Source organism: Marmota monax, unplaced genomic scaffold, assembly GCF_021218885.2.
Source record: "Marmota monax isolate L192 unplaced genomic scaffold, Marmota_monax_Labrador192_F-V1.1 WCK01_AAM20220418_F8-fsc00042, whole genome shotgun sequence".
Classification (NCBI taxonomy): Eukaryota; Metazoa; Chordata; class Mammalia; order Rodentia; family Sciuridae; genus Marmota; species Marmota monax.
In genome coordinates this window covers 2,851,023-2,875,511 of record NW_026693008.1, presented here as the reverse complement: position 1 = coordinate 2,875,511, position 24,489 = coordinate 2,851,023, and the positions used below count along the sequence as shown (strand labels likewise).

At 40.7% G+C, this 24,489-nt stretch overlaps 1 protein-coding gene across 2 annotated transcripts in view; it reads right to left on the bottom strand.

The window, feature by feature from the left end:
* The window catches only part of LOC124098193 (cadherin-related family member 3-like), a 66,513-nt gene that overhangs the window by 30,596 nt on the left and 11,428 nt on the right, over positions 1–24,489 (bottom strand). For both annotated transcript variants that reach the window (XM_046452930.2, XM_046452929.2), the window contains exons 4-7: positions 23,413–23,501; positions 5,432–5,526; positions 1,919–2,026; positions 660–856 (exon numbers count right to left, since the gene is read on the bottom strand). In XM_046452930.2, coding sequence (XP_046308886.1) covers positions 660–856; positions 1,919–2,026; positions 5,432–5,526; positions 23,413–23,501 — 489 coding nt within the window. The remainder of the gene's footprint in view (positions 1–659; positions 857–1,918; positions 2,027–5,431; positions 5,527–23,412; positions 23,502–24,489) is intronic.

Sequence of the window (24,489 nt, the reverse complement as noted above, 5' to 3'; positions counted from 1 at the left end):
CAGGCTTGCTGTTCTAAAATGTTACAACCTAAGGAGATATGAATGGGACCATGACATCACCTGCCACAGTGGCAAAGCCAGCCTCCAGCCCTAGAAGCACCCAGAGATACCTTACAATCTAACCCGCCCCCCGGGGCTCAGCCACTGCTGATTGGATGAGACGCAAGTGAGGCTACTCTAGGAAGTCCAATCAGATTCTCCCTCGCACACATACACAAATTGACCTTGGAGCAGAGAGAAATGATTGGATGACGCGTGAGTGACCAGGTGTAGGAAGTCCAATCAGAGTCTTCCTAAAAAAAAAAAAAAAGAAAAGAAAGAAAGAAAAGAAAAAAAAATGATCTGGAAGCCGGGAAAACTGAATTAGATCTCAGAAGATGAGCTGGAAGCTGGAAGAATAAGTCAAGTGAAGGTCAAAGTCTGCCCTTTTGTGGCAGCAATGAAGAGCCACGTGTTATCTCGTAAGTGAACAAAGAAATACATCTTGCAGAGAATTATTCAACAGGCGTGTATGAAGCATATACTGCATGCTTCATATTGGGGCTCTGGCAATCATCTGTACCCTCAAGAAACAATCTGTGGGGAAGATATGCATAAAAACAGGTGATTGCAATTGTATATGATACGACCGAATTTGCTGAGAACAGTTGTCAACCCACCTTTATCAACTGCAAAGTAAACATTCTGTGGATCTAGTTCAAAGGTTAAATCTCCCAAGTTATCTTCATCAGTTGCCTGGCATGCTCCAATTGTTTTTCCAATTGGGATTTCTTCATCCAGTGTGATGTTGGCTTTATTGTGCTGAGTTGAGTTTATAGAAGTAACCCTCAAGACAGCGTTTTCAATACTGAATAAACTTTTTTAAAAAAGAAAAGATGAATAGAGTGGAATTTGCTTGTTGTCTTTTCTATAACTTACAATGCTAAAGGAGTAGGGGATTAAAGATAGTAGAGATAGAAATGGAAAGAATGTTCACGACATTGATAGCTGACTTATTTATTGAGCCCTTACCTATAGTTTAAACAAAATTCTAAGCACGTTTCATGAGTTACCTCATTTTTATTTCTCACAGCAGCCCTAGGAAGTATGTGTCCATTTTATGGGTTTAGAAACAGAATTCAAGAAATTAAACAGCTTTCAGAAGTAAATATTAAGATGGCTGAGACAGGACTTGACCCCCAGGCCTGTTTTGCTCTAGAGGTTGCACATTGATCATTGTTGGGGGGGAGGTTGTTGTTGCTTCTTTGCTTGTTTGAATGAACCCAAGGGTGCTTAATCTCTGAGCCACATCCCCACCCCTTTTTTTACATTATTTAGAGACAAGTTCTTACTAAGTTGCATAGAGCCTCTGTAAGTTGCTGAGGCTGGCTTTGAACTTGCAATTCTCCTGCCTCAGCTTCGAGAACCACTGGAACTATAGGCATGTGCCACAGTACCTGGCCAATGCTGCTGTTCTGATTCATGTATTCATTGTGTAATGGAAAAATCAGGTTAACTACCATATCCATCACCTTAAACTTACCATTTCTTCTGTAGTAAAACTCAGCTTCATAGAATTGCTGCCCCTCAACATAGTTTTATAAACTCTCTGGTGATAATATTAACCAGAATCTCCCTTGAGGGTAGTGATAGATAAGCCAGGTGTCAGAACACACTGCACAAAAACATCTTGGTCTGTTGCAATTACATTTTATCCTTTAAAACTACTTTACTCTCAATTTTTAAGAAAGAATTCTCCTTGGCATCTATATCTTAAGTGGCTGTCTACATTTTACTTGCTTGTTTTTCTTCTCTCCAAAAAAAAAAAAAATAAATAACAAAATAGAAAAAGAAAGAACATAGAAGAGAAAAACGACATAATCAAATTCAATTTTCAAGGCCAAACTGAAGTATTATGTTTTACTTTTTGTTTCCTTACCTGCAGGTAAGACTGGGGTCCTTATTGTTGACATTGATGAGGAAAATCTTTAGATTTCCAGTGGTAAAGAGTCCTCCAGCATCAACCACTTTAATAACAAGTGAAAAACTAAAGGCACAGTCACAAGAAACACAGCTGAGATTTTATAGTAACAAACAGGCTTTCTCAGAAATAGAACCTACTGTGTTTAACGAACTGGCTATAACAATTGATTTTATCTAGTTAAAATGTTGGTCAAACCATTTATTTTAGTGATTGGAAATGGCTCATGCTTTTGTTAAGAAACAAACTAGTCAAATCGGTTGAAGGGGCAGACATGAATTTAGAAAATTTTGGCAGCGGGGAGACCAGGAATTGAACCCAGAGGTGCTTTACCACTGAGCCACATCCCCAGGTACCCCCTACCCCCTTTTTTTTTCAATTGTTTATTTTGAGCAGGGTCTCATTAAGTCACTTAGGGCCTTGCTAAGTTGCTAAGGCTGGTTTTGAACTCTTAATCCTCCTGCCTTAGCCTCCTGAGCCACTGGGATTACAGGCTTGAGCCATAGTAAAAAAAAAAAAAAAATGGAATTACTTAGCATATGGCTATTGGCTATGGTTCTTTCAAATGTTGTTTTTTTAATATGGGAAACTGACAGAGGCAAGGATAAGATGTTATGAACATTTTAAAACAATTTAATAACTGGGAGATATTAGGATGATAAGATAAATAATAGATTTTAGGTAGAGATGCATACAGGTTTGAGAAATGAGAGTAGTGAAATGAGGAAAATTATTATTTCCTCATATCCATAGACTGATCTCTCATGATCTAGTCTCCCAATTTGCCCTGCACCATCCAGGTTTTAGCAACAAAAGTCCCACATCCCAGGAAACTCCTCAGGTCCTGGGCTAATGCAGAGAGTTGGTTAGAGTTAGTTACCTTCTCAGGGGAAAAAAAAAAATCTGTTTTAACCTGAAATCTACTCATATTTGAAATCAAAATGGCTAGTTGTTCTTCTGTTTATAGTAAAAAATAAATAAATAAAACATTTTAAAAATTAAAAAAACAGTTCTCTCTTTCCTCTTCCTAATTTTTCCTACAAGAAGTTGATAAATTTGAGGCAACTCTTGACAAAACCCACCAAATGGATCTGCTTTTAAGAGTAAAGACATTTTAGCTGGGTATGGTGGTACAGGCCTGTAATCCCCATGGCTCAGGAGGCTGAGGCAGAAGGTTTTCTCGAGTTCAAAGCCAGCCTCAGCAACTTAACAAGGTCCTAAGCAGCTCAGTGAGACCCTATCTCTAAATAAAATATAAAAAAGGACTGAAGATGTTGCTCAGTGGTTAAGCACCCCTGGTACAAAAAAAAAAATGTTAGGACATTTTAACAATAATTCTTCTGGGAAATCAGAACTCTGAGAATAGGAGCAATAAGAACTGGGCGAGATTCCTACCACTAAGGAGCTAGAGTTCCATTTGGTCTCCCGGATGCTGGAGAGTTAACTACAAGGGAGGATAAAGGTAAGGAGGCGCCCTAATTCTTCCATCAGGATTTGAGCAAGTAATTTCATTGCCCCCAAAACTCTTTTCAAAAGAAAGAATTGACAAAAAATCAATGAGGCGCCCAAAATTTTATTTATTCCCACTTAAAGGTCAGCTCAGTGGCCCAGAAGCTCTGAGGGTAAGAAGAAAATTGCAGAATTCTGTGATTTCTGAGTACGGAAGTCTGGTGAGAATGCCTCACAAGCTTTAGCCAAACAGCTGTTTATCCTAATTCTGCAATCAGAGCTTCAATTTTCCAGTGTCAGAGTCTCTGATTTCAAAGACACTAAAAATTTTTTTTTTTAAAAAGTTTTCATATTTATGTATCAAGAAAAAAGTTTGTTTCATAAACTCCCTTTAATGACTTTGACTTTTATTTGATACCAAATCTTAAGATTTGTAAATATCTTGAACGTACATAATCATTTTTTCCATGAATTATACCAGGCCAAAAAGAAAAGAAAAAGGAAACTATAAAGGACATTATTTATTATCCCTAGAGCTGTTTATAAGATCAGATAATTCACTGGGCATGGTGGCACACACTGTAACTCAGCGGCTAGGGAGACTGAGGCAGGAGGATCACAAGTTCAAAGCCAGCCTCAGCAACTTAGTAAGGCCCTAAGCAACTCAGCGAGACCCTGTCTCTAAATAAAACATAACAAAGGGCTGGGGATGTGGCTCAGTGGTCGAGTGCCCCTGGATTCAATCCCCAGTACCAAAAGAGAGTGTGTGTGTGTGTGTGTGTGTGTGTGTGTCCGATAATTCAAAGAATTATTGGACATGGGGTAGACTTTGGGATCAAGGATGATTTCTCATGGTATGAAGATAATTCAAATTCAGGCATACTTCTCTGCTGACATTGTGGGGTTGGCAAAAGCACATATATGTCACTTCCATATTCTGAACCTCTTTTACTGGGAGATCATCCGTATGGCGTGTGGGCACCTAGTCTCTGCTGGGACTTTGCTCCTAACGATGCTAACTCAGGATATATTTCTTTCTCAGCTTTCTTAATGGAGAACAATCTCTTGTGAGATTCAGGAGCAATTTGATTGGAATGCCTGAAAGTTCATTTCCTTTTCCTGTGATGCACTTTGATGCAAAATGTATAACTAAAAAGGGTGGTCATAAAAATCATTGTAGAAATAAAAATAATAACTTGAACCAGTGCCTACCCCTTGGCAGACATGGAGGATACAAGAGAAGACGTCCATGACTTAAGTTTCCGAATATGTTGATCACACCCTGAATGAATTCTGCAATCCAGGTATCCAGAGAGAGGTTCCCTCCCACTTCCACCACAGTTTGAAACATCACCACTGAAATAATGTTGATGTTTCACTCTGAAGAAAGATGGGCAAAGCAGACAGATGCCAGTTGCCAAGTCCAGCACCTGTATTACAATGGTGCAACTGTAGTTCAGTATATTGATTTTTTTTTTATGATAGTACTGGCGATGGAACCCAGGGCCTTGCACATGCTAGGCAAGTGCTCTATCACAAGCTACATCCCCAATCCTTGTTATTGCATTTTGAGACAGGGTCTTGCTAAGTGGCCCAGGCTGACCTAGAACTCACCTCTTGCCTAAGCCTCTCAAATAGTTGGAATCACAGGCCTGTGCCACCTCTGATTTCTTTTTTTTTTTTTTTTTTTTTGGTACCAGGGATTGAACCCAGGGGCACTTAGCCACTAAGCCCCAACCCCAGCCCTTTTTTATATTTTATTGAGAGAAAGGGTCTTGCTAAGTTGCTTAGGGCCTCAACAATTCACTGAGGCTAGCTTTGAACTTGCTCTTCTCCTGCCTCAGCCTCCTGAACCGCTGGGATTGCAGGAATGTGCCAGTTCTGATTTCATTTTTAAGACATCTCCAAGGCACCTTTATATTGGGGAGTATATTAAGACTGGATGGGGAGAAATATTTCACAACAGAGAAATAGGAACCAAAGGACCCACATTACCAGTGAAAACTCAGGAGCACTCTTTACCTTCTGGTTTCACTCTCAAAGTCAAAGCCCGATGCTGTAGAAATGGTCCCGATGCTGTCGATTGTGAAGCCAGAACCCTCCGGGGAAATGAAATACTGTTTTATTGGACAATAAAGAGAAAGAAAAATATTGGAATGATATAGCTGATTCCCTGGAGAGATTCCTCATGCCACCAAGTACCGGGCCTCAGCTGCTCACTTGCAGCCGGCTCTATACGGGATGGATGCTCAGTAAATGCTCACTATGATGAAGGAGGGGGAAGAGGAGCTGGAGGAAGAGGAGGAGGAAGAGGAAGAGGAGGAGGAAGAGGAGAGGAGGAAGGAGAAAGGAAGAGGAGAAGGGATGGGGAGGAGGAGGACCCTGTCTCTAAATAAAATGTAAAAAGATGTGACTCAGTGGTTAAAAGCACCCCTGGGTTCAATACCTGGTACCAAATAAAAAAATAAATAAAAAGAAAAATGAGTTGCATTTAGAAAAGCATGCTGACTCTCCCCTGAGAACAGGGATAAATGTGTTAGTTTATTAGTGGTGAGGATGGACATTTTTTTGTGTTAGGGATCAAGATGTGTAGAAAGAAAAAGAAATGAAATACTGGAACATCTGTTCCCCTGACTGTATGTGATGGTACAATGTCTTATCAAGGCACTTTTCATTCATACTACCTTTCAGTGATTCTATCAGGTGCTTCCAATGCATCGTCTTTTGACTCTCATAACTCTATGTCACAGGTACTGATATTATCCCATCTCACAGATAGGAAGGCTGAGGCTTAGAAGATTCAAGAGGTTTAGTCCCAGCCTGGGAGTTGAGGTTTCCGTAACTTCGTCTATTGCTTTTCTGCTCCCTGTATTGCATTTGTAAGGGAAAGCTCTTGCCAAAGAGGAAAGATAAGGTCAGGGTTTCTAATGCAGGTAAGAATCAAACGATTACAAAAAGCCAGGGTAAAAAAAAAAAAAAATCTATGAGAGGATTAATATCGGAAGTTAATTATACCAGTGCTACTGACTTCATCATTGTATATACCCAGAGATAATTTAATAGAGAAGATTAAACCCAGGAGGATTGCAAAGTAAGTACCCAAAAAAATCATTTGAAGAAATTAGTGACCTTTAAATTTATTGATTTTGTCATGAATCATCGTGTTCTGATTAATTTAATTTACACCTTCCCTTTCTACCCATATAAATAAGATGGAATTGATCTCTGCTGTTTCTGTAGAACAATGTAAAATATTAGTATTCAGGAACTGCCGGCAAATCTATCACATATTTACTTTTAGGGGCAAACACAGGAATAATGGTGTCTGCCTCATGGAGGAAAGACGGGGATGATTGGTAGTTAAATTACCCGGGAGTGCTCACAAGCCCAAGGTCTGGTTCTATAAAAATATATATGATTTTTTTTAAAAGACTCCCGCTTTTATATTTGCAACAACTCAAAATTCAGAATTCCAAACTTAATTTCAGCATTACACTGTTGTGAACAACTGTTTGAAACAATGCACCCTGCGAACTACTTATTATGAGGTTTGATTTTCACAAAATGAAGTATTATTTAAATTTAAAAAAGAAAAAAAAAATGGATGGCACTGATATGAACAAACTCCTTCGGAGAAGCAGGAGAGGTTTGGAGATGGTGGTTGCTAGGCAGCCAGGACCATCAGTAGGAAAGCCACCTAAATGAAAGATGTCCCGAACAGGAAAGCAGCTCACAGGATGAGAAATTAACTCTCTGGGGCCAGGCAACTGAAGATTCATTGTCACAGGGTTTGTTTTGTTGTTCCTCATTTTCTCGGTAATGACACCATCGACTAGAAAAGAACAATTTCAGCCATCAAAATAACAGTGGTGTTAGGCACAGTGGCCCACGCCTATAATCCCAGTGGCTGGGGAGGCTGAGGCAAGAGGATCCAGAGTTCAACTTAGCAAGGCCCTGAGCAACTCAATGAGACCCTGTCTCTAAATAAAATACAAAATAGGGCTGGGGATAGGGCTCAGTGGTCGAGTGCCCTGAGTTCAATCCCTGGTACCCACCCCACCCCACCCCCCCAAAAAAAACAGTGGCAACACTACTCCCAGGTCCTGAGGTGTAAGAACAAATGAGGGGTTGGGGAGGCAAGGAGACTTCAGTCCTTCTGGAAGGACTTATCTTCAGAATCCACTTTATTCTCTTCTCTGAAAGGGCTTGTTCGGGACTATTTGCTCTCACAGTAGCTCAAGGATTGGAAATATCAGAACCTGCCCTTCTGGCCAAACAGAGTAAAGAGAGTTCAGGCCTCAACAACTCAAGTCTCCTTTGAGAGCAGGGACTTAGAAACAATGGCTGAATTCTTCAGGGCTCTCTGCACCATTAAAATAAAAACAATAATATCTGTGATGGGGACCGGTTGTTCTGATCGTGTGCATTTTTCTTGAATTATCTCACTCAACCTTTTTTTTTTTCATACCAGGGATTGAACCCAGGGGGTTACCTTTTTATATTTTACTTACAGAGAGGGTCTCGCTGGGTTGCTTAGGGCCTCTCTAAGTTGCTGAGGCTGGCTTTGAACTTTTGATCCTTCTGCCTCAGCCTCCTGAGCCACTAGGATTACAGGCCTGTGCCACTGTCCCTAGCTATCTCATTTAACTCTTGAAATGGTGCTGAGATTGGTACTCCTCTTAGCCCTACATTTCAAAAGAGGAAACCAAGGCTTGCAAACATTGAAGAAATGGCTCAAGAATACAGAGCTAGTCTTCCTGGGAGAAAAGAAAGATGTCTATTATTTTTTTTTAATTCTTTAAAAATTTTATGTATTTATGTATTTATTGGTATCAGGGATTGAACCCAGGAGCACTTAACCACGGAGTCACATCCCCAACCCTATTTATTTATTATTTATTTATTTAGAGTCAAGGTTTCACTATGTTGCTTAGGATCTCATTAAGTTGCTGAGGCTGGCCTTGAACTCACAATTCTCCTGCCTCAGCCTCCCAAACCCCTGGGATTACAGGCGTGCACAAAGGCTCATGGCTATTTTTTAAAACATTACAATTGAACCTACTTTTTAAATGTTGCAGGTGGAGACTAAAGAATCTACATGGGTGAAAACAGAATTATGGAGCAGCTCAGTGTTACTGTTTACAGAGGAAGAGAAGAGAGGGAACTGAGGGGAGAAAGCGGGAAGGGAAAGACCAGGTAGTCTGAAATGGAGCCCTGAGAAAACTGAATATCACAAGGCCCAGCGGAGGAGGATGAACCAGGAAACAAAACAAGAAAGCATAGTGAGAAGGGCAGGAGAGCCAGGCACGGTGGCACATGCCTGTAATCCCAGCCGGAGGATCATGAGTTCAAAGCTGGCCTTAGCAACTTAGTGAGGCCCTGTCTCTAAATAAAATATTAAAAATGTGATTCTGCAACATGCACCCTCGGAAAAATGATAAATTATGTCCCATCTATGTATGATATGTCAAAGTGCATAAATGCATTCTACCGTCATGTATAACTAATTAAAACAAATTTTTAAAATTTTTTTTAAAAGGGCTGGGGATGTGGCTCAGTGGTTAAGTGCTCCTGGTTTTAATCCCTGATACCAAAAGAAAAGAAAAAAAAGGTAGGAAAAAAATTAGGAGTGCTTACTATCACAAAATAATATTAATATTACCTAATAATTATCGAGTGCTTCGTGCCTAGAACTTTACTTGCATTAACTCATTTAAGGTAGAACCTAACAATAACTCTATTATAAATAAAGAAACAGAGGGACCCAGAGCTCTACCAGGATTCCAAAGAGGGTCAAAGCTGGAGTCCTCTCCTAAGGTGGCTAATTGCAAGCTGTGCTGTTCCATGTCTACCTTGGTTTGACCCAGGGAAGAAATGGCTTTCTTAGGAAGAATTAGTACAGAGTGTGATCCGGACCGACTTGTTTTCAAACAGCCAAATATGTTGTGTTCATTTTAAAGCAAAAAGATTGGCTAATGATTGCTGATCTGCTACAAAACCTTTTATTGGAGAGGTGCAGGGTTTTTTTTTCTTTTTTAAATCATTATTATTATTATTATTATTATTATTATTATTATTTGTTCTTTTTAGATATATATGACAGTAGTGTTTTGTTGTTGTTGTTGTTTTGTTTTTGGTACTGGGCATTGAACCCAGGGGCACTTGACAACTGAGCCACATCCACAGCCATATTTTATATTTTATTTAGAGACAGGGTCTCACTGAGTTGCTTAGCACCTCATTAAGTTGCTGAGGCTGGCTCTGAACTCTCTCGATCCTCCTGCCTCAGCCTCCCAAGCCACTGGAATTACAGGCATGTGCCACCACCCCCCAGACAGTAGAATGTATTTTGACATATTATACATATGTGGAGTATAACTTATTCTAATTAGGATCCCATTCTTGAGGTGTTACATGATGTGGAGTTACATTGGTTGGGTATTCATAAATGAACATAGGAAAGTTGTGTCCCATTCATTCCACTGTCTTTCCTATTCCCATCCCCCTCCTTTCCATTAATTACCATTGTCTAATCCAATGCACTTCCATTCTCCCCGCCCGGTACTGTGTGTTAGCATCTGCATATCAGAGAGAACATTTAGCCTTTGGTTTATTGAGATTGGCTTATTTCACTTGGCATGATAGTCTCCAGTTCCATCCATTTACTGGCAAATGCCATTATTTCATTCTTCTTAATGGCTGAGTAATATATACACCATATTTGAGAGATACATCATTTAAGAAGAGAGCTTCAAAGTATAACACAGATAAAACTCCAGACACAGTAATTATTGTAGAATAGGCTTGCATGTTCATCCTAGGGCTATGCAGAAAGTACTAGCACTTTACCCTGAGCATTTGCTAAGACAGAAGTACCACGGATCTTGTGCATGACCTTAAAAGTTGTTGAGGTTTCTCATAACATCTTGTTACTTTCCTCCAAAGTATAAGAGCACTCTCTTACATTCACTTTATAAGCGATAGAAATAGTTTTCCACTTACACACTTCCACAGGACTGCTAAGAGCCCTCAATCTTCTTAAAGCAAACTTCTTTATGATTCTAATACATTATCCCAATATCTAGTTAATATACCAGCCCTCGAGCTGGTATATCATGTGCAATTCAGCAGTTTGCTTCAGCCACCTTAGTTTTGGACATGTGTCTTAAGGGTTTCCCCAGAAACAGCCCCTGAGATGAAAATGTATGTGCAGGTGATTTAGTAAAAGCTTCCAGAAAATTGGTGAAGACGGAGAAAGGGAGGAAATCAAGCAAAAGTGCAATGATCTCGGAGTCCCAGGGAGACGGTTTCAGGAGTCTATGCTAAGCCCCAGAGCTGTCAATCAAGGAAAGGGAAAGAGATGTAACTTCTCAGGTACCTCTTGCTCTTTCAGCCTGTAAGAAACACACAGAGATGTTCTATGGCTGAATAAAGTAAAAGCACAGTGGAGGTGGTGGGAGCCAGATGCCCAACAGGAAGAAAATGGTGAAATGGGATCCAACAGGATGTGGGAAAAAGTACCACTGCGTATGTTTTTGTCATTTTTCGGGGGGGGGGGGGAGGTTGGTTTTTCTCTGGAAGGGGGTTGCTAGGAATTGAACCCCAGGGGCACTCTACCACTGAGCTATAACCCTAGCCCCAGCTCCAGCCCCAGCCCCAGCCCTGTTTATTTTTCATTTTGAGAAAGAGCCTGGCTAAATTGCTGAGGCTGGCCTTCACCTTTTGATCCTCCTGCCTCAGCCTCCTGGATTTGTAGGATTACAGGCGTGAGCCACCACACCCAGCTAAAACTTCCTTTGTCACAGAAGCTGAAATAAATATTTGGTTGAATCATGCTAGAAAGCAGAGTTGGTCCCTACGTTTAGAAATCAATTACCTTAGATGTAACATTTAATTTTGCCCCATATGCTTTGATAAACTGATAGAAACTGGGATTCTTTTCAACTCTGAATTGATTGGTTAGGGCTACCCAACGCATTGTAGGCAGAAAAAAAAAAAAAAGGTGATCTCAGGGTGGAGAAGTGTCATATTCAATTAGTGATGCCTGCTACCAGCAAGTGAGAAGGCATCCCAGGACTGTCAGGAAAGGTGTTCAAGATCCTATTAAAATGTTCAGGGAGTTTTTAAAGATACAGTCACCTGAGCCCCCTCCAGAAATCCTGTTTTAATTGGTCTGAGGGGCTTTGGCAGCTGTGTTTGCTAAAAAAAAATTCCACTTGATTCTATTGTTGCATTCAAGGTAAAGAAATGTGGTAACATTTAGCATGAATTACCTTGCTATTTTCCCATTGTCCCAACAAATGTTTTCAGGAATACTTTAATGAAACAAATCCTCCTAAAAAATAATATTTTATTACAATTCTGTTTTTAATCTTGCAAAAAAATTCTTTTTCAACATGAACAACAAAATATTTTTGTTCTGTCTTTTCCTTGTTGGGTCTTCAACAAAGTGGTGGCTTTGAACAGACCAATCTTTGTTCATTGGATTTCTGCGAATGGGCTGAAATTATTGACTTCTTTATACACATCCCTTCAATAATCACGCCCAGGCACATTCATCTCTATAAGACAATAGCCTTAACATTTAGAAAATACCATCAGAAGCCAGCGTAGTGGCACACACCTGTAATCCCAGCCACTCAGGAGGTTGAAGTAGGAGGATTGCCAAGTTAGAGGCCAGCCTCATCAATTTAATGAGACCCTAAGCAACTCCGAGATACTCTGCCTCAAAATAAAATATATATATATATATAAAGTCCTGGGGATGTGACTCAGTGGTTAAGTGCCTGTGGGTTTGATCTCCAGTCCCAAAAAATAAAAATAAAAAAGAAAGAAAAGCAAGCATCATCAGAATGTATACACTTGTAATTTGCAAAACTAGTAATAATGTACGCTGAATGCTCAGTGTACATTGCCCTTTGCAAGATGACATAGCAATGGGGTGACTACTGGCTATGAAATGTTACAAACTCGCATGCCCTCTTGTGGAGAGTGTTGCAAGCTTTGCAATTATAAAGAAACACTGCCCCAAAAATAACATTGTAGTTTTCTCCCATCCTCTGCCTTTTGTGTGGAGAAATGAAGACATTTCCTAGATAATTAAAGCTTTTTTAAAAAAACCCTTTCGCCCAATTACATATCTAAAATTGTTTCTTAGTTTGAATAACTCAGATTAGTACCTCCATGTTCAAATTCATTTGGCAAGCCTATGACTAAACTACATGATTCATCACATTCCAGAATTTTTCAAGAAATTTTATAGTGTATGACTTAAACTCCCCCCCGACACACACACACACATTCTTTCTCTTTTTAAGTGGGGTTCCGGTCGAAGACCAGGACACTAGGTACAACTCAGAAATGAAATGAATCCTTTCAATGATTCTGCAAACACTTCTTTTTTTTGTTTGTTTGTTTGGTACCAGGGATTGAACCCAGGGACTTGACCACTGAGCCCCATCCCCAGCCCTATTTTGTATTTTATTTAGAGACAGGGTCTCACTGAGTTGCTTAGGGCCTCACCATTGCTGAGGCTGGCTTTGAACTCATGATCCTCCTGCCTCAGCCTCTCAAGCTGCTGGGATTATAGGCATGCACCACCACACCCATCCAAACACAGTCTGCTGTGATGAAGACCAGGGCCCACTGCCTGGTTATGTGAAGGAAAAACACAAAAACACATAATACAATTTTGTAAGAGCATGGAAATATCCATCATACCACAACTCAATTAGGTAAAAGCACGTCGTTGCTGTGTTAACTGCATTCAGCAGCTCAAAGAATGTTTTTAGTAGATGGGAACATTTTTCCTTTCCATAAGCGTGAGCAAAGAGTTGTGTAGGCAGGCAACACCCAGGTGAGGTGATCTCATGTGAATGTCAAAGCACTCGGTTGTTTGGGTGGCTGTTGACTTTGCACAGGTTAATCATTGCCAAATCTTCATTTTCTTTCCTTGAGTAGTCTTCAATTATGGATTCCTGGGTAGCAACTCCTTGGAGGATGACCCTCCTACACACACAGACAAACACACGTTCTCCCTCTTAACACTGAGCACAGCTGTGGTTTATTGTTGTTGTTGTTGGCTTGTTTTTTTTGTTTTTTTTTTTTTTTTTTTTGGTACCAGGGATAGAACCCAGAGGTGCTTAGCCCCTGAGCCCCATCCCCAGCCTTTTTTATATTTTATTTAGAGACAGGGTCTCACTGAGTTGCTTAGGGCCTTGTTAAGTTGCTGCAGGTGGCTTTGAACTCATGATCCTCCTGCCTCAGCCTCCCGAGTTGGATTCTAGGCCTGTACCACTGTGACCTGCATAATCAATCTTTTTTGCTTCTGGACAATAAGTTCCATGAGGACAGGGATTTTTGTCTGTTTCATTCACTCCTAAAGCCCTGCTGCTTAGAACATTATTCGGCACTAATAAGTACCCAATAAATAATTCTTAGTTTGGCAAAAAAAAAAAAAAATGTCACTGTTATTTCCAACCTCTTTGCCCATGTCCCCTTAGACAGTGTCTTTTTCCCATTTTATAAACTGCAGATGAAGCCCAGTTCTCTATGCATATTCTTTTTTATTTTTATTTTTTGCATTTTTAGGGGTACCAGAGATTAAACTCAGGGGCACTCAACCACTGAGCCACATCCCCAGCCCTATTTTATATTTTATTTATAGACAGGTTCTCACTAAGTTGCTTAGGGCCTCAATAAGTTGCTGAGGCTGGCTTTGAACTCTTGATCCTCCTGCCTCAGCCTCCCCAGCCCCTGGGATTACAAGCGTGAGCCACCGCATCCAGCCTCCACTCATATCCTTGATGCCACCACCCACTGCCCACTCCAGGCCATCACAATGGCCATGACTACCAGTCTCAGTTGCATTATTCATTTTCTTCTTTCAGCTGGATTGTCCCCTTCTGCATAAAACATGTTATAATATTTCTCACCTTTCCAAAGTGAAAATTTCACTCAGATCTACATTCTCCTCCAGGTACTGTCCAATTTCTTTGCTCTGCTTTTCAGGAAAATTCTTTGAAAATTGTCCCTGCCCACTACGCCTATTCACCCCATCTCACAGTCCCTTGATGCCTCTCCAACCAAACTTTCTGTCTCCTGACTCCACTGTGCTAACTCACTTCTCAAGGACCACCAAAGCTCTCCATCCACTCCTTCCCAGAGCCCCTGCTGGGCGCCACACACTTTCCTGAGTTCTAGCAATTCACATATCGCCACATTCAATGATTGGGCGTCTCCGTTCTCAGCTACCTGGACAGCTCAATAGTGCTAGATCAACCCCTCCTTCCTGAAATACATTTTTTAATTCTTTGTTTAAAATTTTGTTCTAGTTAGTTATACAGGACAGTAGAATGCATTTTGACACATCCTACATAGATGCAGTGTAACTTCAAATTCTTCTGGTTGTACATGACATAGAATCACACCAGTGGTGTAATCATATGTGCTCATAGGGTAATAATGTCCCATTCATTCCACTAGCCTTCCTTTCCCCACACCCCTCCCCTACCTTCACTCCCCTCTGTCTAATCCAAAGTACCTCTGTTCTTCCCTAGTGCCCCCCACCTTATTGTGAATTAGCATCCACATATCAGAGAAAACATTTGGCCTTTGGATCATTGAGATTAGTTTATTTCACTTAGCATGAGATTTTACAGTTCCATCCCTTTATTGGAACATGCCTTAATTTCATTCTTCTTTAAGGCTGAGTAATATTACATTGTGTATATACACCACAATTTCTTTATCCATTCACCTAGGTTGGTTCCATAACTTAGCTGTTGTGAATTCAGCTTCTAAAAAACACTGACATGGCTGCATTACTGTAGTAGGCTGATTTTAAGTCCTTTGGGTATAGACCAAGGAGTGGGATAGGTGGGTCAAATGGTGGTTCCATTCCCAGTTTTCTGAGGAATCTCCATACTGCTTTCCATAGTGGTTGTGCCAATTTGAAGACCCACCAGCAATGTAGGAGTGTGCCTTTTCCCCACATCCTCTCACCCTGCACAAAACTCAACTCAAAGTGGATCGACACTTAAACACTAGAACAGAGACCCTGCCCCTAACAGAGGAAAAAGTCAGCCCAGATCTCCATCACGTCGGGTTAGGAACCGACTTCCTTAACAAGACTCTTAAAGCACAAGAAGTAAGATCAAGAATCAATGAATGGAGTAGAATCCAACTAAAAAGCTTCTTCACAGCAAAGGAAACAATCAATGACATGAAGAGAGAGCCTACAGAATGGGAGAAAATCTGAAATACGTTTCTTTGTGGACTTCTGGTAGAAATTCTACTTTCCTAATTCTTCTTTGACCTGACTAGTCCTGGTCAGCCTCATTTTCTCAAGCCTTCTCCTCACCTGTCAATGTTGGGACACCCTCATACTTCATCCTTGAGCCTTTTCTGTATCCACACTTATTCCCTGGGCATCTCATATCTTGGTCTGTAGATCCCATGTGCAAGTTGATAGCCCCTCATTAATATTCCAGCTCCAGTGTCTATGCTCAACTCCAGGTTGGTTTGTTTGTTTGTTTGTTTGTTTGTTTTTAACCTGGTTGCTACTCCTCCTGGCTACCTAATTGGCTTCTTAGTCTCAACTTGCCCCCAAACAATTCACTGGCTGCTCTTCCCAAACCCCATTCCTCTTCAGTGAGTGGCTCAGGCCCAAATCCAAGAAGCTGTCTTGACGCCTCCCTCTCCCTGACACTCCACATCCAATTTGTCTGTGGATCTGTCAACATTGCCTTGGAAATGTAGGCAAACCGCCGATGTGTTTAGGAATGAAGGGAACCTTTGTTGGCAACTCACAGGGCGGGGGGTGTGGCTCACTGGGATCAGTGATCCCTTAACCTGGATGAGGCCCTGGAGTCAATCCCCAGTGTAACCCCTCCCTGCCAAAAAAGCAACTTACTATGAACCGCTTCAATAGAATAGAAGGGACTAGAAATCAATACAAGAATGGACAACTGGGGAATCATACAGTAACCGGAGGCTACTGGTGGGTGTGTGGGTGACCACTCCATTGGTCAACTCTTTCGACTTTTCTGTACATTGGAAATGCTTAATAATAAAATGTTTGGGGAAATAAACAAAAATCAATGATTCCTCCCCATCCCAACTGCCTCCTCCTAGACCGAGGTGCCATCGTCTCTCACACCATCATCTCTCACCTTGATTATTGCTGTCACCTCTCAATGGTTACCCTGCTTGCACTTTTGACTTTGTATAGTCCATTTTCTCTAAACAGAAGGTAACTTGATTTTTTTATGTAAATAATAGCATGTATTCCCCCATCCAAAGATTTCCAAGGGAATCCCACATCCATCAAAACAAAAGGCAGGAGCTAGGGTGGTGGCTCAGTGGTAGAGGGCTTGCCTGGCATGTGTGAGGCACTGGGTTCGATTCTCAGCACCATGTATAAATAAATGAATAAAATAAAGGTCTATGAACATCTAAAAAAAATTTTTTTTAAATGCAAAGTCTTTTCCAACATTTATGTATCTCCAATATCAACTTTGTAACTTCTACTCATTCTTTGCTTTGCAGACATATTGATATCTTTGTAGTACCTTAAAAGGGCAAAAACTGTTCTCTCCCAAAAGTTTTTCAATGGATAAAGAATTTGAATACATATTTCTATAAAGAAAATGAGAGTGGTAGTGCACGCCTGAAATCCCAGCAGCTCAGGATGCTGAAGCAGGAGGATGGAAAGTTCAAAGCCAGTCTCAGCAATGGTAAGACACTAAGCAACTCAGTGAGACCCTGTCTCTAAATAAAATGCAAAGTAAGGCTGGGGATGGGGCTCAGTGGTTAAGTGTCCCCGCATTTAATCCCTGGTTCCAAAAAAGGAGGCGGGGTCAATAAATCTAAATACATATTCTGGAGTAAAAGATATAGAAATGACCAACAGGTAAATTTTTAGAAAATGTTCCACATCACTAATCATCAGGGAAATCTAAATCAAAACCAAAATGAGATATCACCTCAGCCCGGTGAGCTATTATCAAAAAGTCTAAAGGTAACTTGTGGAGAAAATAGAACTCTTACATACTGTTTATGGGCATTAGTATATATATTGTGGAAAACAGTACGGCGTTTTCTCAAGAAAGTTAGAAAGAGAATGACCATACGATTCAGCAATCTAACCTTGGGGTATAATCTGAAGAAATAAAATTAGTGTGTTGGAGAGATATCTATACAGTTATGTTTACTGCAGCCCCTATTCACAACAGTGAAGAGCATTGGAATCAACCTAAATGTCCATCAACTGATAAAGTAAATGTGGCACATCTACACAAGGAATACTATTCAGCCATAAAAAAAAAAATGCTATCCTGTCATTTGCAGTAACATAGATGAAACTGGAGATTGTGAAGTTTCATAAGTCAGACCCAGCAAGACAAGTACCCTATGATGTTATTTATAGGAAGAATTTTTAAAAACTGATCTTCTAAGAAGTTGAGAATAGGATTGGGGTTACTGGAGGCCAGGAACAGTGGTGGGAGGTGGGGAAATGTTTATTGATGGATAATAAGCTAGAATTGATGGATAGTAAGCTAGGAGCAAGAAGTTCTAGTGTACTGTTGCATTGTAGGGTAACTGTAGGTAACACTTATGGGCTATGTAATTTGAGCCGGTCATGGTGATATATGCCTATAATCCCAGTGGCTTGGGAGGCTGAGGCAGGAGGATCTCAAGTTCAAAGCCAGCCTCAGCAACTTAGTGAGGCCCTAAGCAACTCAGTGAGACCCTGTCTCTAAATAAAATACAAGAATGGTCTGGGGATGGGGCTCAGTGATTAAGCACCCCTGGGTTCAAACCCTGGTACCAAAAAAAAAAAAAAAAAGAATTTTGAAAGTTTTTATAAAGATAGGACAAATGTTTAAGGAGATCAAATTAAACATTATACAATGTATACATGTAATGAAATTGTATGTTTTCTCTTCTTTGCAACCCTGAGTCCTAATACATTCTCAGAGTAATTATGGCTCATAGAAGAAATAGACTCCTATTTATTAATTTTGCCTACAAAATATGTACTGAAATAACAGGACTTAATATTTCCAACGCTGAATGCATTCTGCCTATTTGATGTATGTTTCTTCACACCTGTGAAACATAAAAATTGAAAACTAGAGGCTATTCAAAGGAAAGGACAGAGGCCTTTTTTTTTTTTCCAAAATGATTGCACTTTAAACAATCCATCAAAAGCAGAATTACCACCTCAAATTGTAAAGCAGAAATTTACATATTCTGGTTTCTAATGCCATAGACTCATCTTTTTTCTTCCCTTTTATGTTTGTTTTACAGCTGAGTTATAAAATAGGAGTATATAATTAAAATCCTCAGACCCATAATTATAAGCTCGGCTGCAGAATAATTGTTGAGCCTTTTGATGATTCCGCCACTAATTATGCCCCTTAGAAATTCCAAATATCACTTTCCCATAAAAAGCTGATCATTGTCAGCCTTCAGTCAACACACTTGACTGATGGGAAGATAATGTTTATTTCCACATGTTTATCGGTGGCCTACCCTGACTTGGTACCCTTATTTTACTAAGGAGGGAAAGATAATGAATCCATAGATGTAGATTTATATTTATCATTGAATGGCATATCTGTTTTTCTCCTTCACAAACTACCATGAAACTTTCAGAAATTGCTCCTTATTTGGAACTTTTTAAAACTCTCCAGTAAGTTATTAGGATGTGCATTGGGTAGATTACGCCCTAATATCTGATGCGTCAAAGAAAATAAGTGTCTGTAAATAGAATGCCAGCATATGTTCAAAGATCTATGTTCTGAAATGTGTCACTAATTTTGGGGGCACTTTGAATCAGCTATTCTACCTTGAATTGCAGACATGAAACCCTGTTTTGTGGAAATATCCCTGTCACATTCTAATCTCGCCCTTCCTACTCTGCACCTACTCTTGCCCCTCCCCCACTGCCCCACTGCAAATGCTTGTCCAAAAAAAATGCTAAGCCCATTTTCATAAGATGTTGTTTCTGTAGACACTCGAAGGCACAATACCTTACTTTGAAAGATATCTTTTAAGGAATAAATTTATTTCACCATTAAGAAACAAACAAAAAAAAAATCCAGGCACAGTGGTGGCGCATGCCTGTAATCCCAGCGGCTCGAGAGGCTGAGGCAGGAGGAATGAAAGTTCAAAGCCAGCCTCAGCAATGATGAGGCCCTAAACAACTCAGTGAGACTTTGTATCTAAATAAAATACAAATTAGGACTAGGGATGGGGCTCAGTGGTTGAGTGCCCCTGAGTTCAATTCCCGGTACCCACCACCAAAAAAAAAAATTAAGTCATATTTGACAATTAAAATAGCATAAAGAGGTGTGCAACTTGATGACTTGGTATAATTTCACTAGATATAGAATTCTTTTTTAATTTTATTAGAATTCTTGCTGGTTGTTTTTTTTCTCTCTTCCTTTCAATATTTTATTCCACTCTTTTCACTTGCATGGTTTCTAATGAGAAGTCTGCTGTAATTATTATCCTTATCTCTCTGTAGGTTTGGTGGTTTATTTGCCCTTTGGATTTATTCAATATTTTCTCTTTATGTTTGATTTTGTAAAGCTTGAATTGGTCTAGAGGTACACATACATGTGCATGTGCATATGTGTGTGCATGTACACACATGGGCGTATATAAATACATTCATCTGTAAAAATATGTGTATATCCCAGATGAGATAAGGCTCAAAGTCTCCGTTCTCTCACCTGGGAGAATAGTGCTTTGCCACGGAGAAGGCTTTAGTTTTATTTCACAGTATTCTCTTCTCCTCCCTCTGCCAAGATCTTTCTCGTATGTTCACCAGGAGAACCTGGTAGAGTTCCTGGTGGTTAAACCCATGCAAGTGTCCCCCTGTCCAACATTGTGGCCCACGGAGTTTCTCTCTGACATTCTACTCTACACTTAGCCTCTGATCATTCTGATAATTCCACACTACCATGTAAGTCTTCCTACCCACCACGGCTCCATCTGCTTCCACTATAGCTAAGCCGAGCGTGGCTGTGATACTCTGGATTCACCTGTCTCTCCAGATCTCGGGGTGGAATTTTGACCTGGTGAGTTCAAGAAAGGTTGTTGATTTTCTGTTGGTTCAACTTTTCTTTGTTGTAAGGATGAGAGGTGCCACGTTTTCTGTCTCAAAGCACCACTTGCACCATGGTATCAGGAATCCTTAAAGTGTGGAGTAACAATGGTTGTTATGGTGTGGCTGTGAGGTGTCCCCCAAAGGCTCACGTGTGAGATGGTGCAGGAAGGTCCAGAGGAGACATGACTGGGTTGTGAGAGCCTTAACCCAACCAGTGAATGAACCCCTGATGGGATTAACTGGGTGGTGGCTGGAGGCAGGTGGGTGTGGCTGGAGGAGGGGGCATTGGGGGCGTGGCTTTGGGGTCTCTATTTGTCTCTGGAGAGTGGAGTCTCTCTCTGCTTCCTGATCACTATGTGAGCTGCTTCCCTCCACCACACTCTTCCTCCATGATGTCCTGCCTCCCCTCGAGCCCCGAGGAATGGAGCCTGCTGTCTATGGACTGAGGCCTCTGAAACCCTGAGCCCCCAAATAAACTTTTCCTCCTCTACAGTTGTTCTGGTTGGGACTTTTAGTCACAGCAGCGAAAAAGCTGACCAAACAGTGGCAGTACAGCATGAAGAGCCCTACTCCTGAAATGCATGTGGATCTGAATATGGATGAAATCCAGCCTTCTTCTAGTAACATTTATTCCCTGGGCAATGCCCTTCACATGGCTTTGCATCTTCCATCATTAATAAGAAGCCAACAGGTAGGTCACATTATATCAATTTTACGGTGGGATCTAGTGCAACCTTTGTACTCTGTGGACTCCAGTTAAGCCTTCCATGAAATGTTATAAGCTGATACATTTTGAAGTGCTATGGACGAACAATTGGAACAATCCCCATCTAACAAACAGTCTCATTAGACAATCACAGAAAGCATTTAACATATTGTGAATTCAGGGGAGATATATAGACATCCTTTCCCCCAAATCATGCTGTCACAAGATCTTTCATTTTGATGGAGCACCTGGAGAAACTTCTGTTTTGTGAAACGCACTTTGGGAATTGCTGGTATTTTAGGAAACACCAAGATTTGGAAAAAGACGGGACGTGGATTTGAATCTCAACTCAGCTATTTGCTGTTTAGGTGAATGTTCCTAATCTATAAATTGAAGACACAGTACTTTTTAGTTCATTGATCCATTAGGTAACGTAGCAAACAATAGCATTTACTTTAGGAATTAATACGAGGACTTCATGAAACAAATTAAGCACCTGTCACGTGATATATACTTAAGGCTTATTAATGTTATTGTTGATCATCATCCATATCAGGCTCCAAGACGGTGGGTGGCAAGGTCTTGCCCACATTAGAACCAATTTTCCTCTGAGTTGGCCTGACAAATAAATGTGGTTATCCAGTCGCCAGAGTACTTGAATAGCACATCTGGTCTAGTCTATTGTGTTAGAGGATGTGTGTAGGAGTGTGTCAAAGTGTAAAGTTTCCGCGGCCTATGTCACGATGGAAATGTCATTCCATGTTTAGTAAAATTCACAAAGAACATGGCCGGGTCCTTCCAAATATGGCCCAGGAACCGATTGTCTTCTGAGAAAAGTATAGGGCTAAGATCCAGCAGCATTTAATCTGTGTGAGCAAGCATTTGGGGGGTCTGTCATTCGAAGCGAATGACTTGCACTAATTGTCTGGTAAGTCATGGTGATTGCATGTTGGAGTCACAGCTAACCCCTATTGGACTGTCATGCGTTTTCCATCCTAAATGTTAACACTGTGGGCGAGCTACCATGGAGAACACCCAAGAAGCGATTTCAATATGATATCTGATTCCTGGGTGGCTGGAGCTGCTCAGTGCTAGATTTTAATACTATAATCTGGAACATGTTGATTTGGAGCAATACGCATGATTAGATGATTTGATTGTGTGTTGTAAAGGAAGCTGTGACCTTTCCAGTCCAATCCTGGATGTGACCGAACACTGTTGGGAGGAGGAGAAGACAAATGCATGTGGGGGAGTGTGACAACCGTGACACCGTTCCTTTGCCTCATTATTCAAGTGTATTCAATAATCTTAAAAACCGTGTGGACTGTGCCCCAAATATTAGTGGCCAGCTACATCTAAAAGAAAATAAACAAAGATCTAGTAACATGACCTGCAAATACTGAGCAGATGGCCTCAACATGAACAAGTCTCTCGTTTTTTTAGCCAGTTTGGGCAAACAAGACAACATTAAAAATGTATTATTCTTGCCTATAAATCCATTGGCTAAAACCACTGTAGTTTAATAATGCCGTACTATTTCATATGGCATCAGAAGTTAAGACAGCAATATCAGCCCCGCCATTGGCAAGACGTTTTACATTTGGAAAACTACTTTCACATTCACTGTGTTTGACCAGAGGAGAAAAGCCATACAAGAGAAGAGATACCAGCAGGTTTCATTTCCCCAAATTTACAGTAGAAACCAACAAAGCAGAAATGTGGGGTGATTTGCATTAGTTAAGTGAGGACTTAAACCCAAGTTTCTTAGCACTAAGTCCATGGTTTCTTCCCTCTCTGGGGTATTATAAAGTGGAAGGACAAGAGGTAGAGTTCTTTTCCTAGAGTCACACATAAATTCTGCCAGAAAAATAAGGTGAGGGGCATTATTTCTCTACAGTGCGTGCAGCCAGAAATCCCAAGAACAAAATGAAAACTGCCGGGCATCTTCTGTTACCTAAGGATGAGGCTGGACCTTCCTGCACAAGAAGGAATGCAGAGGGTAGGCAATTGCCCAGACATCCCAGACCTCAGTCATGGTCACCTAAAAGGTTCTAAGGTATGTTTGGGACCTGAGCAGTGGGTATAAGTGATTGGATGGTCTCCGTGGCTTTGTATTTGCATGCAACCACGCAGAAAACTGCAAGACATTGATATTCTTTGTTCTAAAACAAAAATTACCTCCAAAGCAGTATCCTCTGGGTCCTTGGCTGTTGCTCGATAAATGATGGTGCCCGGGACAGTGTCTTCTAGGATATAAATCTCAGTAACTGCCAGAAAAGGTAAAAGAGATATGATTGAAGGAGTTTCACACCATGCTATCCCCGCCCCCCCCCAAAAAAAAAGCATTCATTCTATATTTTAGATAAAAATAAGAGTATTATACTTGCTCAGTACAAATGTTTTCATAGAGTGCTTCTAATTAAGCCAATAGTTATGATGATGATGATGATGGTAATGATGATGATAGGCACTATTTATTTAGTATCTACTATGTGTCAGGCTAGAGGAAAAAAGATTTAAAAATTTAAGCAGGGCACAGTGGCATATGACTATAATCTCAGTGGCTTGGGAGGCTGAGGCAGGAGGATCATGAGTTCAAAGCCAGGCTCAGCAATGGCAAGGAGCTAAGCAACTCAATGAAACCCTGTGTCTAAATAAAATATAAAAAATAAATTAATAAATAAAGGAGGGCTAGGGTTGTGGCTCAGTGGGAGAGCACTTGCCTCACACATGTGAAGCACTGGATTAGATCCTCAGCACCACATAAAAATGAATAAACAAAATAAAGATATTGTGTCCATGTATAACTAAAAAATATTTTTAAATATATATAAATAAAAATAAGGGGCTGCAGATGTGGCTCAGTGGTTAAGTGCTTCTAGGTTCAATCCCTGGTATGAGGGGCGGGGGAGGCAGTAACTAGAGGCAGGTGGGTGGGGCTGGAGGAGGGGGCATTGGGGGCGTGGCTTTGGGGTCTACATTTGTCTCTGGAGAGTGGAGTCTCTCTCTGCTTCCTGATCACCATGTGAGCTGCTTCCCTCCACCACACTCTTCCTCCATGATGTCCTGCCTCATCTTGAGCCCTGAGGAATGGAGCCTGCTGTCTATGGACTGGGACCTCTGAAACCTTGAGCCCCAAATAAACTTTTCCTCCACTAAAATTGTTCTTGTCAGGTTTTTAGTTACAGCAGCAAAAAACTGACTAAAACAAAGATGTTTAAGTGGTAGCAATCACAACAAGAAAGACAGGGTCCC